The 19,728-nt window shown below is 40.3% G+C and overlaps 1 protein-coding gene across 1 annotated transcript in view; it reads left to right on the plus strand.

Moving 5' to 3' along the window:
- TRIB2 (tribbles pseudokinase 2) overlaps positions 1–9,319 on the plus strand; it is a 35,033-nt gene extending 25,714 nt beyond the window's left edge. The window contains exon 3 of the mRNA XM_060787460.2: positions 6,455–9,319. Within this exon, the coding sequence (XP_060643443.2) occupies positions 6,455–6,923 (469 nt within the window). The 3' untranslated portion in view covers positions 6,924–9,319. The remainder of the gene's footprint in view (positions 1–6,454) is intronic.
- The last annotated feature ends 10,409 nt before the right edge of the window (positions 9,320–19,728 follow it).

Below are 19,728 nucleotides of genomic sequence, written 5' to 3' on the forward strand. Positions count from 1 at the left end.
TGAGGATATTTTAAAATTTCACTCGTGGAAACAATGCTTTTGCCTGTTCATGAATTAAGAATTGCCAGGGTCATGCTAAGGCAAAATCCAGTCCCTTGACCTAGGCAGTACCTAGTAGCAAGTGAATGCAGAGAAAGGATGCACATTAATACAAAATCTCTGTGTTGATTTTTTTTAACTTCCTCGGTCCTCTTAAAGTTGTCATGGGTTTTCTATTTGGAAATTCTATATGCACAGTTAGCTGGCAACCTTGTGTTGTATATCTCACTTAATAAAAATAATAATGATAATGATGATGATAATAATAATAATAATTAAAGGGACTCGGGATGGCTTACAAGGCACTCCAAGGTGCAGCATAAAGTAAATGAGACATGAGTATAAAACAACATCACATAAAAATTATAAAAAACAACCACTATCAACACACATAAAAATAAGATAACAATTTAAAAATGCAGACCATCTGTAGTTAAAACTAGCTGCCATCAATTCACAACTAAAGTGCCAGAGTGTCAACCTCATGTGGGCCCAGATTTGCAGCTCAGGGTGTGATTGCAGCTGTGGATTGCTCCATTTTTGCAAATCATTTTTGGAAATGGAAGAACAATCAAAACAGATCTCATCATGGATCTCTAACACTGTCTTACACCTTACTCGTGGCAAGAAACACATTTGAAGCCCGGTGCCTTTTCTGCATATAGCATTTCCAGATGATATTCATTTGGGATATAAAACAATTAAGAACTGAAATTTTTAAAGCTAACAGTTCTTTCAGGAAGTCAAAGATTATAGCCATGGCATGAAACAAAAAGTAGGCCAGGGGACAGAATAATCATACTGTATTGGTAAAACAGTATGTCGGTAGCACAGTTCATAGGGTTTCCCCCATTCTTCTCCACTGGCACTGCAAGGACGTAGTAGAGATTTTATAGTATGTCTATATCTATATAAATAAAAATGTAATGTTCATTTGTGGGATTAACATAACTCAAAAACCACTTAACAAATTGACACCAAATTTGGACACAATACACCTATCAGGCCAACAAGTGACCAGCACTCATAAAAACACTGGAAAACACAGCAGAAGAGATGTAAAAAAGCAAAAAAAAAAAAAAATACATTACAACGCATGCGCATAACCACATATACACATATATACACACACAAAACACATATACATAGACTGGGCCACAGCAACTTGTGGCAGGGGGCGGTGTGTGTGTCCTTAGGCAATCAAAAATGACATTAGGTTTGGGGGTGGATGTGTCTGTTCCTGGTCTCTAGTTATGTCTTTGATTTTATGCTGTAGATTCTCTGGTTTCCTGTACAACCACTCCATGCCTCAAACTCACAAAGCTGCACTAAAGGAAAAAGCTACACTTACTTTGTAATTCAGTTGAGAAACTGTTTATCTTCCACTCCCCGCATATTCTTCTAGAGAATATTTTTAGAATGTGCTGAACAGCTGTCCTCGGTGTGCAGTTACTATTGCCTGCAGCAGGTAGTAACCTAGAGGGATCCATCCTTCCACCACTGGTAATTTAACATTTTCTCCACTTGTAGGGCTAGTTTTACTATACTTTTTAGCTGTTGAGAAAGATCTGGGCTACTTGACACAATATGCAGCAAAATACTTGGGATAACAGTTCAACAAGGGAGTTGAGGGTTCAAGTATTTGTGTGGTTTGAATTTTTTTCTTTGGTTGCACTATAGTTCTTCTCGGTTTTTATATATATTTCACAAACATAGAAGAACAGCCAGTGGCAAGAGCTCTAGGTTAGTTGTTTCACCAGAAGTCTAGGTTTCTGTGTGAAAGAAAAATTATTGCATAAATGAGCATTCAGCTACATGAATAACAACAACAGGTACTCGGGGCAGGCTTACATTCATTCATATATTTATTAACAGTATTTATATTCCGCCCTTCTTGCCCCGCAAGGGGACTCAGGGAGGATTACAATGCACATATACATGGCAAACAGTCAATGCCATTTAGACATACAACATATATAGACAGACACAGAGGCATTTAACATTCCAACTTTTCCTGCTTCATGAGGGTATCCTCGATTTTGGCCACGGAGAATTGCCGCTTCACCGTCCACTTGTGACACCGATGGAGTCCTTCCTCATTCTTTTGCATGCTGCTGGAGATTTTTATGGTGCCATAAATTAGTTAAATTAGCCTCCTTGCATAAAGAGATATCTAAATTTCCTACTTGACAGATACAACTGTCTTTCGGGCTGCAAACGTTGACAGCAAGCTAGAAAAATGTTTGGGAGCTTACCCTGACCTGAGCTGGCTTTGAACTCTTGACCTTTCGGTCAGTAGTGATTTTAATGCAGCTGACATGGGGATGAGTCCGGGCAAACATAGATTTAAAACACACAAAAATAAAATAAACACATCATAATAACATAACACATCATCATAAAACAATCAATAGCCTGAACAGTAATAAATACTGGACTCGGAGGGCTAGGAGCTTGTGCAATAGTTTCAGGACAGGGGCGGCTGGAAAAGTGCAAGAGTTCCATTTAATGTCTGAAGTTTGATGGTCCTGAAACTAAAATAAAGTGAGACCATGGACCAGTTCTGTATCAATGTATACAAGCAAAACTCTGGTAATAATATTTTCAGATGTTTTGATATTCACATTCAGCAGCATGCTAAACAACTATGTCCTGGGAAAACTCAGGCATTGATTTTTCCCTAATATTTTCATAATTAATTATCTTGAGGGCTCATCAACACTGAGTGGGCATTTTAGCCCATTGTAAAGCTGCCTCAGAGCAACCTCAGATTTACATGTGTGCCGAATCTGGAGCTATTGTTTAGGTGTGAACCTGTCTTGCTGAGGTGGCCAGCAGCTCTTCTCCATATTGCTATCTCTTCCCAGCCATGGCATCTCTGCCTGATGTCAGAGGGGTGCCAATGTGACTTTGATCAGTTCAGGGAAGGAGTGATGACACCAGTGCCCATCTGGATAGCAGATGGAATCTGACCTACTTCTTAAACTTTTCCCACCTGGAACCACTTTCTGCTAAGAAATATTTATGTGACCAGGTATATCGGTGTTAAAGAGATATTAAAACCAAACATTTATTGATTATAAACCAGCATTTGCACGGCTTGCTAAGCAGGCTGGTTTTCATTTTTGTGGAGTGCAACTACAGTATAAACACTGCTAACAGATTTCTGTATAGGTGTGGTGTTTAGAAACCTTTTACTGCTACCTTTTTTTTTCAGGACTCCAACATTGAGCTAAAGGGGACTCTATTAGGGGTCGGAACTCACAGTTTAAGAAACAGTGGTCTAGACTGCCCTGAATACTCTGTGGCGTTTCCAAAAAACTCCAGAGTATTCCCCATCTTTGCCCAAAGCAAGGCAAAGTTGATTTAAAGCACAAAGGAAAGCAAAATAAAAACCTCGGTGTTACCAGAAGCCACTGTGCATCATGGGGATATCTTGTGATCCGTTTGGAGTGAGTCTTTTTGTTTTTGCCTGTGTTGACAAGACCTTAGACAATATCAACTCCTTATTATTTCAGGAGTGATATTTTGAGCCAAAAATAAATACACATGAGAACTGGAGGTTAACTTTGATGCGATATCAGGCTGACACTGGGCAGGTTTTTGGATGCAGAGGACATTATTAAAGCACATCTCATTTACATACAAACTGGTGGGAGGCATCTGAAATAGCTCTTTAAATTGGGATAGTGTTCATTTCCATCCTGCTAGGTATGAGCCAGTTATTGTGAATTATGTATTTATTACTTCCTTATCCAACAGTCTTTTCCAGAAGGACTTTCACCTTTGCTAGTAAATGTGTCTGGGCGTTTAAAAGGTTCAGTATTTGCCCGGAGGCTTTAAAAACTGTGTAGTAAAATGAAGTGTAATGTTTTTCTTTAAGACATCGAGCTGTTCTGTAATATTGAACAGGGTAGCTTGATTTATTTTCTTGCCAGGCTGTTTACATACTGCTGGTAGCATATTGAACTGGCATTCATTTGTCTTTGAACAGAACGTGGTGAATGAAATTCAGAGGGAGATTCATTAATAAAAAAACCAGTAGACATTAACTAAAGAGAATGTATAGTGGATTTGCAGTAAGTCCTTTTTCTGTGGAAATTTGCAGAACATATCTTAGACACCATCAGAATGAATTGCAGAACGAAGAAATGCAGTCTTGCGTTTTGAGTGGCCAGGAACTCCAAAGCTTGTTACTCTCTGTTTCTTCCTATATTTACTTGTGACAAACAATTCTATTCTCTCATTGTTTGCTTTGAATATCTGAACAATCACATTAACCTTAGGGCTTCAGGAAACGGAAAAGTCAGACTACCTGGGAATTTCCAAAGGCTTATTCCCTCTTCATACATAAATTTTAGGGTATGGAAATCTAGAACTTCTCTGTAATTCTTTATCTGAAGGAAGTCTTTCGTAACACTTCATTTGAGGCAGTCGTCTGTTGTCATTATTCTTCAGTAACCCCGAATTCTTCACTTCAGGGACTACAATTTGGTCTCTTATAGCTTATGGTACAAAATCTTTGTCTTGCTTCTACTCCATGAATTTACCTAATTTCCTCGGGTTCTGTTCTGTGTACCATTGGAAGGCAGTATTGCGACCACAAGAGACAGGGCATTCTTAGTAATACATGTTGAACATCGTGTATCCCAAATCCCCCAAAGTATAGGCAGTTCCCAAGTTATGAGCAAGATACGTCCTTTAGGGTTGTTCCTTAAGTTGAATTTTGTATGTAAGTCAGAACAGGCACATTTTGAAGTGTAATTTGAGCCATACACACACACACACACTTTGGATATCATAGGAAAGGATTAACACCCCTGTGGCATTTGTTTTCTTGTTTGTGCCTCTGTTCAGAGTAGTTCACTTCACTTTCTGTCTCTGTGATAGTTGGATTTTTTTTAAAAAATGGCTTCTTGTGGAAACAAGGAGTGGTGATAAAGCTTCAGTGTAGACATCTTTTCCCCATGCTAACCATCTCACTGGTAAATTTGCCCTCCGTGGGGGAGATTTCTCTCACTTGCTGTTGTATCACCATTGTTCTTAACTATGAGTCATTTGTAAATTGGCTGTTTGTAACTTGGGGACTGCCTATATTCCAAATGGTGGCTGAGATAGTGACACCTTTGTTTTCTAATAGTCCATCGTACACAGACATTGCTTCATGAGTTAAGTTATTAACCATATTGCCTAAAATTACCTTCAGGCTATATGTGTAAGGTGTATATGAAACACAAATGAATTTCGTGTTTAGACTTGGAGTCCCACCTCATGCACAAAATTATTAACCATATTGTTTAAAAATACCTTCAGGCTATGTGTATAAGGTGTATATGAAACATAAATGAATGTCATGTTAAGACTTGGAGTCTCATCACCAAGACATCTCATGCTGTACATATATACAAATACGGGTATTTCCAAATCCGAAAAAAATCCAAAACTTCTGATCCCAAGCATTTTGTACAAGGGATGCTAAACATGTAGTGTCAAACTTTCATCCTAAGGAAACTGTTAGACTTCTTTGGTTACAACTGTCATTTTTTAAAGTAAACATTTTGTTGTCATTGGAGTAATAGAGGAATCAGTCAGTTTTCACTTTTTAAAATTTTCCTTTTGGTTCATCAGTTTTGTTTTGTTTTTTGTCTTTGTAATGCTCTTTGTTGTCCTGTGACTTTCTTTAATGTTTTGTATACTTTTTCGTCTGTACTGCAGTACACATTGGTGGCGTGCATTTTGTGGCCACCACAGTTTTGAGTTGGCTTGAAATGGTCAGTGTAGATGAGCCCAGAGAGTGTGTGATGCCAGGCCTTGTGTCAGCAGTACTAGCTTTGTGCTTACCCACCAGTGTTTGCCCAAACTTTTATGTCAGTTCAGTAAATAGGGCCTCTTGCACTTGAGGAGGAAATGGTCCCATCCACCTTTCACTCTCCTTTCAAAGTGAGAAAGGTTCTTGATAATCGAGAGATGAAGTAAAATGGGCACTTCCCTTGTGTGGCTTTTGGATATATTTTTATAAGGTGTCAAAAGACAGTTCTCAGTTTCAAAGAGGAAATGGTGCTTATTATGTGTTCCATCATATTTTCAGTTTGCTAGTGGTGTTTTTGTGTATATATGTGTTTTCAAAACTGTAAACTCCATCTGACCAAAGGAAACATGTATACCAAAGAAAGAAAGCTTCCCATAAATGTTTTCTGCTGTCTTACAAACTCTATTTTCTCTCTAGAGCCTTATCTGCAGGAGAGCATTCTGTACATCCATGAATAGGTCGTCTCTCTGAAGGCTTAAAAAGTTTGGGGAGGGGGGACGACTATCTTGTAGCAAATATTTATAGCATTTCATTGATTTTCCCACAAGAAAAACTAATTGTATGGGGGTTTAGTCTAATAGTTCTCTCTTGTTTCTTACTTTGCAGGACTCGAGTAAAACTAGAGAGCCTTGAAGATGCGTACATTTTGAGAGGAAATGATGACTCCCTTTCCGATAAGCATGGATGCCCAGCATACGTGAGCCCAGAGATCTTGAATACAAACGGCAGCTACTCTGGCAAAGCAGCAGACGTTTGGAGTCTAGGAGTCATGCTTTACACAATGCTCGTTGGACGCTACCCTTTCCATGACATTGAGCCTAGTTCCCTCTTCAGCAAAATCCGCCGAGGGCAGTTCAGCATTCCAGAGACTTTATCCCCAAAGGCAAAATGCCTTATACGTAGCATCCTGCGCCGGGAGCCCTCGGAGAGGCTGACTTCGCAGGAAATTCTGGACCATCCTTGGTTTTCCACAGATTTTAATGTGTCGAATTCAGGATATGGTGCTAAGGAAGTAACGGATCAGCTGGTGCCTGACGTCAACATGGAGGAGGAAGAGGACTCTTTCTTTAACTGAGCATTAGGACTAGTGTTTGAGTGGCGCGTGGTCCAGAAAAGACAACGTTGAAGGGAGTCCTTTCTGACCATGCAGAATTATAGTGGTGTCTTGACCTGGCTTGATAGCAAAAAGACAACTTGAAGGAGTGGCTGTTTTGCGAGTTGTTTTGCTCTTTTGTTTCAGTTTTTGGTTGGAGAAGGAATGAGCTAACACAACAAATGTAGCATGAGGATGACTAGATGGGACGAATCCTTGCTATCAGGTTAGATTGACATGGAAATAGAAAGAGGCAGCAGCATGGAGCAACAGTAACTGCTCATCTTTATGGAGCCAAGGACACTTGAACCTTCACGTTCCAGTGCAGCCACTAATCCACTCCCAATTCTGTTTCATTCAGATACTTAATGGTTCCAAGTAAATAGAGACTTTTGCCTCAATTTGCATCTTGGCATCGCACTGTTAGATATATTTAACTTCAGCCATTATTCAGGGAAGGTACAATTAGCTATCATGTTGTTATATTAATTTTTGTTTCCTGTTTCTAAAATCTGACGTTTAATAATTGCAGTGGGATTAATCTTCAGGAGGGCGGGTGGGAAGAGCACAAAGGGAAGACGTGGGAAGCTGGGTGCTAAGTGGAAAACTTTATTTCATGTCTCGGAACAGCTAGTTTTGAATTCAGTTCTAAAGAAGCGGCTTTGATTTTTGAGAGGAGAAAACGGTGTTTGAAATGCTCTTTTCCCTTAAGGCAGAAAGGGACTGGCACTTCACAAGTTGGGTAGTATATATTTTTGTCCCCCTTTGCTGATGGAAGAACACTTACTTTTGGGTTAAATACAGTTATCTCCCCTCAGCTGATGGAAGGCTCTTTAATGCAGCAGACACAAGATGCTGAATAGTGGATGGAGATTCCTTCTCCAACTTCCATCTTCAAAGGCTGGATGACTCTTTGGAGCAGTATGGAAGGTCAATGGCATCATAAGGGGCTTCAGAGAAAATACAGAATCTATGAGCCTCTTCTTCATGGGAATCCCCTGCTATGATGTAGAGTCTTTCATCAGCAGAACACAGTTGGATATGACCCATTCTGGAAGTGTCTTGAGGTTTTGGTCAAATGGCTTTGTTGCAGGAGGCAATTACAGGTCAGCCTTCCAGATATGTTTGCTAAGCAAATCATAATTCTCGAAAGAAATAAAACAGGTGATTTGAAATACTGGCTTCCATGTTACCACACTGCACATAAAATTTGACCATATTTGTGGACAGCAGTGAGAGGACATCATTTCAGAGAGAGAGAGAGGATTGAAACCTAATCCAGGAACCAACGATTCCTCAAGACTACCTTAAACATGAGCGGAGTGGGTCTTTATTACTTAAAGAGGAGAGAGAGAGAGAGAGAAAGACAGACAGAGGTGTTTTCCTTTCTTCCCTCTTAGTTTTATGGAAAGGCAGTGACTTGGGTTTTCTTGCTTTTGTTTTTGTTTTATGAAAAGGATGCTGTTAGTTTTCTTCTCATTGACATTTTAATAAGCTGAACATTACTAGGACACAGATCTGTCTCCTAAAAAGTACACAGTAATATGCACCTTTCGTATTGTCAAGACTTTATTTATTGATGAAACTGTCACGGTTGTGATGAATTAAGCCAGTACTTCAATTACGGGTTGACTTGGGGTGACATGTTACAAGCTGTAGTTGACACGCTTTCCTTTTACTTTTCAGGTATTCCTTGTCCCTGAATGACATATTTTTTACTTTTAATTTTTCGCCCTGTTCTCTCCCTTCCTTAGAGAGCTTTTGTTTTGATTTAGACTGGCAAAATGATTTTTTATTACTGCTTTTTATATTGCTATATGATACTTGGGGCGGGGGGACAAAACAAAACAGGTCTCTTGGCATAACTATTTGTGTTTTCCAGTACCTCAGTTGTTCTGATGTTACTGCCTGTATGCGTTTTTGTGAAGTGGTCATGTTTTTGGATAGGTACATGTGGACTCTGTAGTATGTAAATGTTACTTGAATTTTGTGCTTAATTATAGTATGTGGCATGTGCGTACAGCTACTTGGCATTTGATGTATGGATGCTATTTTGCCTGCCCTGCAGGAAGGTTTTGATCCCACTCTCAAGCGGATGGTTCATAGTTCCTTATCAAAGAGACAAAGCTGCAGCTGACCTGCCTTGGTTCTATTTTGGTATCTAAGAAAATATAAAGGAGTAATGTTTTTACACTCTGAAGATGGTGCTGTGTTGAGGGACTTCTTTTTTTAAAAATGTTTATTTTATAAACTTGTAGGAAGAAAGATTGGTGATGTGCATGGTGGGATTTTACTGCCTCTGGTGCTTTGTCTTGTATTTGGTTTAATGTTTTTGTCCTAATCTCTTCAATAAACAAAATTGTGCATATTTAACTAAATTCAGTTTGTGATGACTTTTTTTTACCACGTGCATCATTCTCAGGATATGTGGCAACATTGCCCTTTACTTGTTTACAGAATAAAAAAGATGTATTGGAAATAATTAGTTAATTCTTATTTATTTATTTACAGTATTTATATTCTATCCTTCTCACCCTGAAAGGGGACTCAGGGTGGATTACAATGCACATATACATGGCAAACATTCAATGCAATTAGACATACAACATATAGAAACATACACAGAGGCATTTAACATTCCAGCTTTTCCGGCTTCATGAGGGTATGCTTGATTTCAGCCACAGGTGGGGGGGCTGCAGCTTCACTCTCCACTTGTGACACCGAGTTCTTGATCGAGTACCTCCTCATTCTTACGCATACTGCTGAAAGGTTTTATGGTGGCGTAAATTAGTTAAATTAGCCTCCCCACATAAAGCGGTACCTAAATTTCCTACTTGACAGATGCAACTGTCTTTCGGGTTGCATAGGTTAACAACGAGCTAGACTATTAATGGTCGAGAGCTCATTCCAACCCGGGCTGACTTCAAACTCATGACCTCTTGGTCAGTCGTGATTTAATGCAGCTGTCTCTAACTAGCTGCACCACAGCCTGGTCCTAACTGGTATGCATAGCTGGTATGCGTAGAATTGCAGCTTCAATTAGCTTTTTCTTTAGTAGAAGAGAAGCAGAGCTGTCGTCTTACTGTCTATGTTACCATCTCCATTGTCAGGTGGCTGCAAAACTATAAAAACTGGCTATTGCTAGCACCCTATGCCTGATCTTTTCCATTCACTGATGAGCGATGTGGCAGTGGCTCTTGTATACAGTGGACCAATCCGAATTTGACTCGATTCTGTTGTCCACACTGCACTAAAGTTATGGGGTTGTTTCAGAGTTTCAAGCAAATACTGAGCCTCCTCCAACTTTTCTTAATGTGGGACTAAAATTGTCCCTGCATTAAGAAAGAGAAGGAATGTCATGAAGACTGCTAGTATCCAATGCACTGTGAGCACAGGTTATTAACCCCATGTAGACAAACTCTTCATGGAGTTTGTTGAAAGGGCTGATAACAATTATGCCCAATATCTGCCTGCCTACATTACTTAAGAAAGAGCATGTCCCTTAAAGTACTCTGTGTACTTTTATAACACACAAGCATGCCACCATCTCTGTGATTCCTCCTTCGCGGGCTTTTGGTTCAATTTCACTAGATTTATTTATTTACTACATTTATATCCCGTCCTTCTCATCCCAAAGGGGATCCAGAGAAGCCTGACAGGCAGCAATTTGATACCTTTCACAAACAGACAATAAAATAAACAAATACTTTAAAAACGAAAAAAGTTAAAACATGCATTAAAACAATTTTTCAAATCACAACATCCAAACTTGTAAACCAAGGCAGTTCCATATTGTCATATCACTATTCCCTATTCTTGTATTGCACTAAGCTTTTATCCAAAGGCGTGGTCCCATAAACCATGTTTTTACGTGCTTTCTGAAGGTCAGGAGGAAGGGGACTACTCTAATTTTGTTGGGGAGGTAGATCCACAGGCAAGGGGTCATCACTGAGAAGACCCTGTCTCTCATTCCTACCAGTCGCGCCTGTGAAGGAGGCGAGAGTAGGGCATCCCCAGGCAATCTTACAGTTTCGTATTGTTCCTCAGAAAAGCAGTAAGAAAAGGTTTCATTAATGTGCAAACTTGGAGAGACATTTATTTTAAATGCATTCAGAGCTTAAATCAATTTAAGCACTTTCCAATTACATACTCTACCAGAAATGTGCATTATTTTCAGAACTGATTAAAAAAATAAAGCACAGCTTCAGTGAGATGATTTGAATCTTCCAGCTTCCCAAATTCCTCTTCCTTCAGTCCACCTCCTTCTTTGCAGCCTGTGTGAGCAGCTTCTGTTCTGTTTGGGTGGAAATAGTTAGAACTGTGCATGTTTCCTTTGCACTGCCAATAATTATATAAAAACGTTGATGACTAATGGTTGCTCATTTGCAGCGAATTATATTAAACACTGTGGCCTGCTTCGTGCTGGTATGAAGAAAACCACTTAGATGAAAGGAGCCAATTTCCTAATAGGAGGCCAAGAGGCCGGTTATAAATGCCTTCTGCTAACCTGCCCTGAACTTTCCCTGCTACACATGCACCAAGGGTGACTGGACTGTTAAGATTTTTTTTGAATAGCTAGATTATAGATCTCCAAACATTTGAGGACTTTCTCACACGTAGGTCTAGTATGACAGTAGTGTTGGATGATCCTAAATTTCCTCCAGCATTGTGTCAAAAATGTTTGCATGCAATTCAGTTCTGTCATCATCCGCCCCAATCCCTGGAATAGTGAATGGAAATGAGTTTTGACATCTAGAGACATGTATTGTTTTGCTTCCCAAGCTGTAATCAAATGGAGGCAGCTACCAGGATTCAGTTTGATCAGCAGTGTTTCAAAATGAAAATTGTGAAGTCTTGGCTCTGCCTTTTCCTTTCCTCTGCTTTACTTCCCCCTGTTTATAGGCCATCCCAATAGTGTAGAGACCTTCCTTAGTATTAGTTTTGGATGGAGCTTAAAATCCCCTCACACGCCAGTTTTAGTTGGCCTATTCCATTTCCCTGTATAGAGCTCTCTTGTTGGATCCCTCCCTTTACGATAGTCACTAGAGGCTTGGGGCATTGACTGGTGATCCTAGGCCAAGCAATCCAAAACAGGCATTCTGCATTTAGCAGTATTTTTATATCAGCAGTCCAAAGAACAACAGAAGCTTTTGGCCAGCCTAAGCTTCACAGGAAAGAAGATTAAGACAGTTTATAAGCAACAACTTGTAATCTATCACTTTGCATCAGAGGCAGGAGATTCCAGATAGATGACTACAATAATCAGAATCTCATTTTGTAATGTATTGTTTTAAGTTATCTTATGATAGTCCTGGGTGGAGTTAACCCTTTATTCACCCTATTTTCAGTAAACTCATTTGGTTATCTTTTCACCTTGCCTAAATTGGCTTTGAACAAAAGGGTCTTAATCTTAACGGATGGTATCAGATAGCCCCTGAGTAAAGCCAGACAATATAGTTTTTCCAAAGGCACAGGCATGCCATCATAAAAATTAAACTACTGGTGGTTCTCCATATTTGTAGGTTTCACTTTTGTAGATTTGATTATTTGCAGATTTGATTAATATGGTCTTTTGGGGAATCTCTAGGTCCTCCAATGTGACACTATGGCCACTTCCTGCAGAAGGTGAGAACAGATTTTCACTGGAGGACCTAAAGATTTCTAGAGAGATGTTTCCTCATGAAAAAGAAATTGTGTTGTTTTTAATTCAAATTTTTCCACTTTCACAGAGGTCTTGCACACCTAACACCAGCGAATGTCGAGGGCTGACTATTTCACAAGTTCCAACCATCGCCATTGGAAACAAAAAGCCAGAAGACCTTATTGTGCTCTGAATCCTAAGGAAGGCATGGTCATTAGCAGAAATAATAAGTATCCTTAAAATGTGTAGCAGAGTGGGGCATACCCCATGTTCTTTTGCATCTGTCTTATTGGCCTCTTCTTACAGCCAGTGGATAACTGGTGGAAACAATCTGCAACTATAAAAACCATACTTTGAAGTATAGACCTGAACTGAGGGACATAAGCATGGCTCCCATGTTGCTAGGGTATTGAGAGGAGGCCTCCAACATCTATAAAACATCAAGTGAAGGGAGTTACGCTACCAGGGGGGAAACAGTATCATTCTGTGTACTCCTAATTGGAAGAGAGTGTTTGTTATACACAGCGAGTTTTCCTGGCAAAATTCTATCAGCCTGCGTCCTGCTTCATTTTGTTCTCCCAGACCATGCTTGCCTGTGATCCCTGTTGTCATTTGACTTCCCACCTTGGCATTCCAGTCTCCTGTAATGAAAATAATGTCTCTTTTTGGTGTATTATCCAGTAGTTCCTGCAGATCCTCATAGAACTGATCTACTTCTGCTTCTTCAGCAGCTGTGGTTGGGGCGTATATTTGGATCACTGTAATGTTGAAAGGCTTTCCTTGCACTCGAATTGAGATCATTCTGTCATTTTTTGGGTTGTATCCAAGCACCGCTTTAGCAAATTTCTTATTAATTATGAAGGCTACTCCATTTCTTCGATGTTCCTCTTGTCCGCAGTAGTACATCTGGTGGTCATCTGATGTGAAGTGGCCCATTCCAGTCCATTTCAGTTCGCTGACCCCCAGAATGTCTATCTTTAGTCTTGACATCTCATCAATAACAACATCCAATTTGCCCTGGCTCATAGATCTTACATTCCAGGTTCCTATGGTGTGTTGATCTTTAGAGCATCGGATTCGTCGTTCACCTCCAGTACCGTCGGCCGCTAGCCTTCCTTTCGGCTTTGAGCTAGCTGCGTCATCACATCTGGGGCTAGTTGAACTTATCCTCTGCTCCTCCCCAGTAGCATTTTGGCCATCTTCCGACCTGGGAGTCCCATCTTCCAATGGCATACCGACATATCTCTGGTTGTACTGGTCCATTTAGTTTTCTTGGCAAGGATACTGGAGTGGTTTGCCATTGCCTTCCCCAGGGATCACGCTTGGTCTGACCTCTCTGCCACAACCGTCCCGTCTTGGGTGTCCCTTCACGGTTTCGCTCATGACATCATTGAGGTGCTCAAGCTCCAGCGCCCCGACAAGGCGGTGATCCTTTGCTGGAGACGGCTTTACACATGGACCTCTCCAGACGGTCAACACCGAAATCAGATTGACTACATCCTTTGCAGCCAAAGGTGGCGGACATCCATCCAGTCGGTGAAAACAAGACCTGGGGCTGACTGTAGCTCAGATCACGAACTTCTTATTGCCCAATTTAGAATAAAACTAAAGAGATCAGGGAAAATACACAGACCAGTTAGATATGATCTCACTAACATTCCTAGCGAATATACAGTGGAAGTGAAGAACAGATTTGAAGGACTAGATTTAGTAAACAGAGTCCCAGAAGAACTATGGACAGAAGTCCGAGACATTGTTCAGGAGGCAGCAATAAAGTACGTCCCAAAGAAAAAGAAAACCAAGAAGGCAAAATGGTTGTCTGCTGAGACACTGGAAGTAGCCCAAGAAAGGAGGAAAGAAAAAGGAAACAGGGATAAGGGGAGATATGCCCAGTTAAATGCGCAATTCCAGAGGTTAGCCAGAAGAGATAAGGAACTATTTTTAAATAAGCAATGCATGGAAGTGGAAGAAGACAACAGAATAGGAAGGACAAGAGACCTCTTCCAGAAAATTAGAAACATTGGAGGTAAATTTCAGGCAAAAATTGGTATGATAAGAAACAAAGATGGCAGGGACCTAACAGAAGCTGAAGAGATCAAGAGAAGGTGGCGAGACTATACAGAAGATCTGTATAGGAAGGATAATAATATTGAGGATAGTTTTGACGGTGTGGTGAATGAGTTAGAACCAGACATCCTGAGGAGTGAGGTTGAATGGGCCTTAAGAAGCATTGCTAACAACAAGGCAGCAGGAGACGACGGGATCCCAGCTGAACTGTTTAAAATCTTAAAAGATGATGCTGTCAAGGTGATGCATGCCATTTGCCAGCAAATATGGAAAACACAAGAATGGCCATCAGACTGGAAAAAATCAACTTATATCCCCATACCAAAAAAGGGAAATGCAAAAGACTGCTCAAACTTCCGTACAGTGGCCCTTATTTCTCATGCCAGTAAGGTAATGCTCAAGATCCTGCAAGGAAGACTCCAGCAATACATGGAGCGAGAGTTGCCAGATGTTCAAGCTGGGTTTAGAAAAGGCAGAGGAACGAGAGACCAAATTGCCAATATCCGCTGGATAAAGGAGAAAGGCAGGGAGTTTCAGAAAAACATCTACTTCTGCTTCATTGACTATTCTAAAGCCTTTGACTGTGTGGATCATAATAAATTGTGGCAAGTTCTTAGTGGGATGGGCATCCCAAGCCACCTTGTCTCTCTCCTGAGGAATCTGTACAAGGACCAAGTAGCAACAGTAAGAACTGACCACGGAACAACAGACTGGTTCCAGATCTTTTTAACTTGTATGCAGAACACATCATGCGATGTGCGGGCTGGATGAATGCAAAGCTGGGGTGAAAATTGCTGGAAGAAACATTAACAACCTCAGATATGCAGATGACACCACTCTGATGGCCGAAAGCGAGGAGGAGCTGAGGAGCCTTCTAATCAAGGTGAAAGAAGAAAGCGCAAAAGCCGGGTTGCAGCTAAACGTCAAAAAAACCAAGATTATGGCAACAAGAATGATTGACAACTGGAAAATAGAGGGAGAAACCGTGGAGGCCGTGACAGACTTTATATTTCTAGGTGCAAAGATTACTGCAGATGCAGACTGTGGCCAGGAAATCAGAAGACGCTTACTTCTTGGGAGGAGAGCAATGTCCAATCTCGATAAAATAGTAAAGAGTAGAGACATCAGACTGGCAACAAAGATCCGCCTAGTCCAAACCATGGTATTCCCTGTAGTAACCTACGGATGTGAGAGCTGGACCTTAGGGAAGGCTGAGCGAAGGAAGATCGATGCTTTTGAGCTGTGGTGTTGGAGGAAAGTTCTGAGAGTGCCTTGGACTGCGAGAAGATCCAACCAGTCCATCCTCCAGGAAATAAAGCCCGACTGCTCACTGGAGGGAAAGATACTAGAGACAAAGTTGAAGTACTTTGGTCACATCATGAGGAGACAGGAAAGCCTAGAGAAGACAATTATGCTGGGGAAAGTGGAAGGCAAAAGGAAGAGGGGCCGACCAAGGGCAAGATGGATGGATGGCATCCTTGAAGTGACTGGACTGACCTTGAGGGAGCTGGGGGTGGTAACGGCTGACAGGGAGCTCTGGCGTGGGCTGGTCCATGAGGTCACGAAGAGTCGGAGACGACTGAACGAATGAACAACAAAACTCCTAATTGTGGGGACTTGGAAGGTAGGTAGATGATACATTCCACTATGGTAGTTGTCCAGTCCTGCCCTATCACTCAAAGTAATTGAACAGACATCCTGCCCCGCTTCACCCATTTTCTCCTATTCCTTCAAGGTAAGCCTTGCACTCGCTACAACTTTTATGTTTGCTGGCACACTGCCTGGTGTCATGTACTAACCACACTGCCCATATTCCAAGCTCATCTGCTTCACTTTGCACTGCAGTGACTGAAGAGCGATTGCTGCAGGACATGACAATGAAAAAAAAAGTCTCATGGTGCTGAGACTGTTGGATTTTAGTGGAAAGTGCTTCTGCACAGAAGTTTAATGCCAGATTATCCATGATCATTTGTATGGAATTTTAGTAATAGCAGCACTCTTGCACTAGCTTACTATTATCATTGTATTAGCAGTGTAGTCTTTCGTTTAGATCTTCCCTAGTGCATAATTCTGCTAATTTGTCTAAAGCAGGATTAGAATTAGCTAGCCTCTGGTGCTTGCAACTTTCAACAGCCCTAGCTGGCCAAGCCAATGATAAGAAGTGCTGGGAATTACACTCCAACTACATTTTTATGTCTCCGATATGGAATGAGGTAATGGTCTAATTTAAAGAGCTGTCTGAATTTCTGATATAATGGATGTCAGGGCTGGGCAGCTGAACTTTGTAGACATTGAAGTACAGTTTCCATTATTTTTAGCCACTGCAACCAGTGGTTAGAATGATGGAAATTGCAGCTCAGCATTTACTAGACCATAGTTACTTATACTAAAGTGAGCAAAAAGCTTTGAACACTCACGGACAGCACCCATGAACAACAAACAGAAACTACTGCCTGCCATAAACATCTGAGAAACAGGGTAAAGTTCACATCTCAGTGGTATAACAAAGCAGTGACCCAATGAGACAGAATTATGCAATTCCTGCTATAGGGATCAGGGAAGGGAGAAAGTGACAATAAGTCAATACAATGTGATAACAGTGCTCCATGCAGTCATGCCAGCCACATAACCTTGGAGGCGTCTACGGACAACACCGGCTCTTCGGCTTAGAAATGAAGATGAGCAATCCCCAGAGTCAGACACAATTGAACTTAATGTCAGGGAAAACCTTTACCTTTGCCTACACAGTAGATACACAGAACAGTGGATAATAGTGAACACTATAGAAATGAAGAACACCTGGAGCAAGAATACTATAGAATTGGAGGACCTAAAATGCTTAGACAAAACATATCTTGCTAGCTGTGGATAAATGAAACCATGTGTTCCAGTCCATAGGATTCATCTATGCTGTAGAATTAATGCTGTTTAACATAAACTTCTATGCTTTAATGTTGTGGAATCATGAAAGGTAGGGAAACTAGTTTTGTACCTTGCCCTGAAGTTTTTGAACTAGTGGAAATGTTGGGAGGAATGAATTCCTAGGATGAATGGTGCTTTGCTTTAGAGGAATGCTGGTCACCTTGGTATGCTGAATTTGATATTCTTTCTGCACAGAAATTGCTCAGTAATTTATTCAGTATGGCTTTTTAAAAACACCAGGATGCAGCTGAGTTTACTTTGAGTGTAGAAGTACGTGCCACTAAACAAGCTGAAAGAGATGATGGGCTACATCCAAACCAAATCTCCCATATTTTCCAAGCTGATGGAGAAGACAGGAAATATAACCTTAAGCCAATGGGGAAAATATTGGGCAAAGAGGAAAAACACTCTTTAAGTTCCTGAAATAATTTTGTGCAAACATGAAAATAGCTGACTGAGCCTTGTGCATAACAAGCAACAAATGTAATAGCCCAGTATGAGTGGTTTTGCTATCACCCTACTCTTCATTTACGCAGTTGTTCCACTTCAACAATCTGTGATCCTGCATTTATACTTCCACATGTCTTGCTGGTTTGCATTACTCAAGCAATAAAGTCCAATAACTCTGGACACCAGTGTCTGATACCCTACTGAGCCATAGAAACCTACAGGGTGACCTTGAGTGGGTCACACATTCTCAGCCACAGAATACCACATTATAGATTCACTTTAGGGTCACTAGAAGTGAGAACCATTTGAAGACATACAGCAACAACAAACTGCACATTTGCTGTATTCATATCCCATTGGTATCTTTACCTGATTCTTTTCTTGGAATTCCTACACTTTATTTTTAAATGCTTACTTGAAATTTTAAGTTACTTGAATGCCAGAGATTTGTGGCTGAAGGAAAATGACAAAAGAATATATATTTTTTTAAAAATTAGGTGGCAATGGCCTCTTTTAATACTGTTTACATTTATTTGTATATTTGTATATCTTAAATGCTGTGCTAACATTTTTATGTTAAGTTGCTTTGAGTCCCCTTCGGGGGAGATAAAGTGGGGTGTAAATAAATATTATATTATTATAAATATAATAATTAATATTATCATTATTATTTGTCCTTCTGCCCTATAGGTACCATTGCAATGTTAGATGACTTGCTATTGAATAGCATGAAGCCCAGGTAACATATTTAAACATCAATTATAGTGAACATTTAGGGGAAAGGAGCACTTTTTCAAGTTGTACTCAGATTTGGAAAGAAAAGGTATTCCTGAACTGCAGCAGCTGATTAGAAAGGCGAGTAAGGCAAGATAATACCTTTTTTTTTTTTTACAGCAAGTGAGAGGCTGAAAACCTGGAGGGAAATATGGGATTTGGAAATGTGAACTCAGCTTGCAATAAGATCCAGAGCATTTACCCTGTCGTGCATTTACCCTGTCCATTATACAGGGTAAATGCATGAGAAATAGAATGTGTTGGCCCTTTCCATCAGTTATGAAGAACAACATTTGAAAGTAAATCTGTTTATTCTGTGAAAACATTTAAGATAATGATATGCATGTTTTCTACTTGCCTTTAGCTAACAGCCCCTTTCCTGATGAGCAAGTCATTTCACACATCTGACCTCTGAAGAAAATCAGTGGGTCCTTGCCAGATTTATATACTAAATAGGATACAATTTTGGTTATAGATTATAAAGGCCCTTTAAATACATAGAGAAAGAGTGTCCCTTTTTAAAATAAAAATAATTTAAAAAGTATTTGTTACCTGTCTTTCCTTATGGCTCGAGGTTGGATACAACATGGTTAAAACAGAGATCAAATAAAACACTATCAAAATTCAAAGATTTGACACAAACACTAATAAAATGTAATATTTAAAATTGATTGGCAGGCCTGATAGGAGAGATAGGTCTTGAATTATGTCTTAAATTTTGACAGCTTGTTTAGCTGCTGGAGCTATTCTGGTAGGTAATTCCAAAGTCTTGATGGTAGCCAAGGAAAAGGTCCTCTGGCTGGTTCTGTCTGGTTGGAGTAGCTGTCCCCATAGGACCTAAGTGTCTGAGGCTGATTATATGAGAGAAGGGGATTTTATAGGTAACTTGGACCCAAACCATGTAGGGCTTTAAAGATTATAACCAAGAGTTTG

This window comes from Anolis sagrei, chromosome 1 (genome assembly GCF_037176765.1).
Source record: "Anolis sagrei isolate rAnoSag1 chromosome 1, rAnoSag1.mat, whole genome shotgun sequence".
Classification (NCBI taxonomy): domain Eukaryota; kingdom Metazoa; phylum Chordata; class Lepidosauria; order Squamata; family Dactyloidae; genus Anolis; species Anolis sagrei.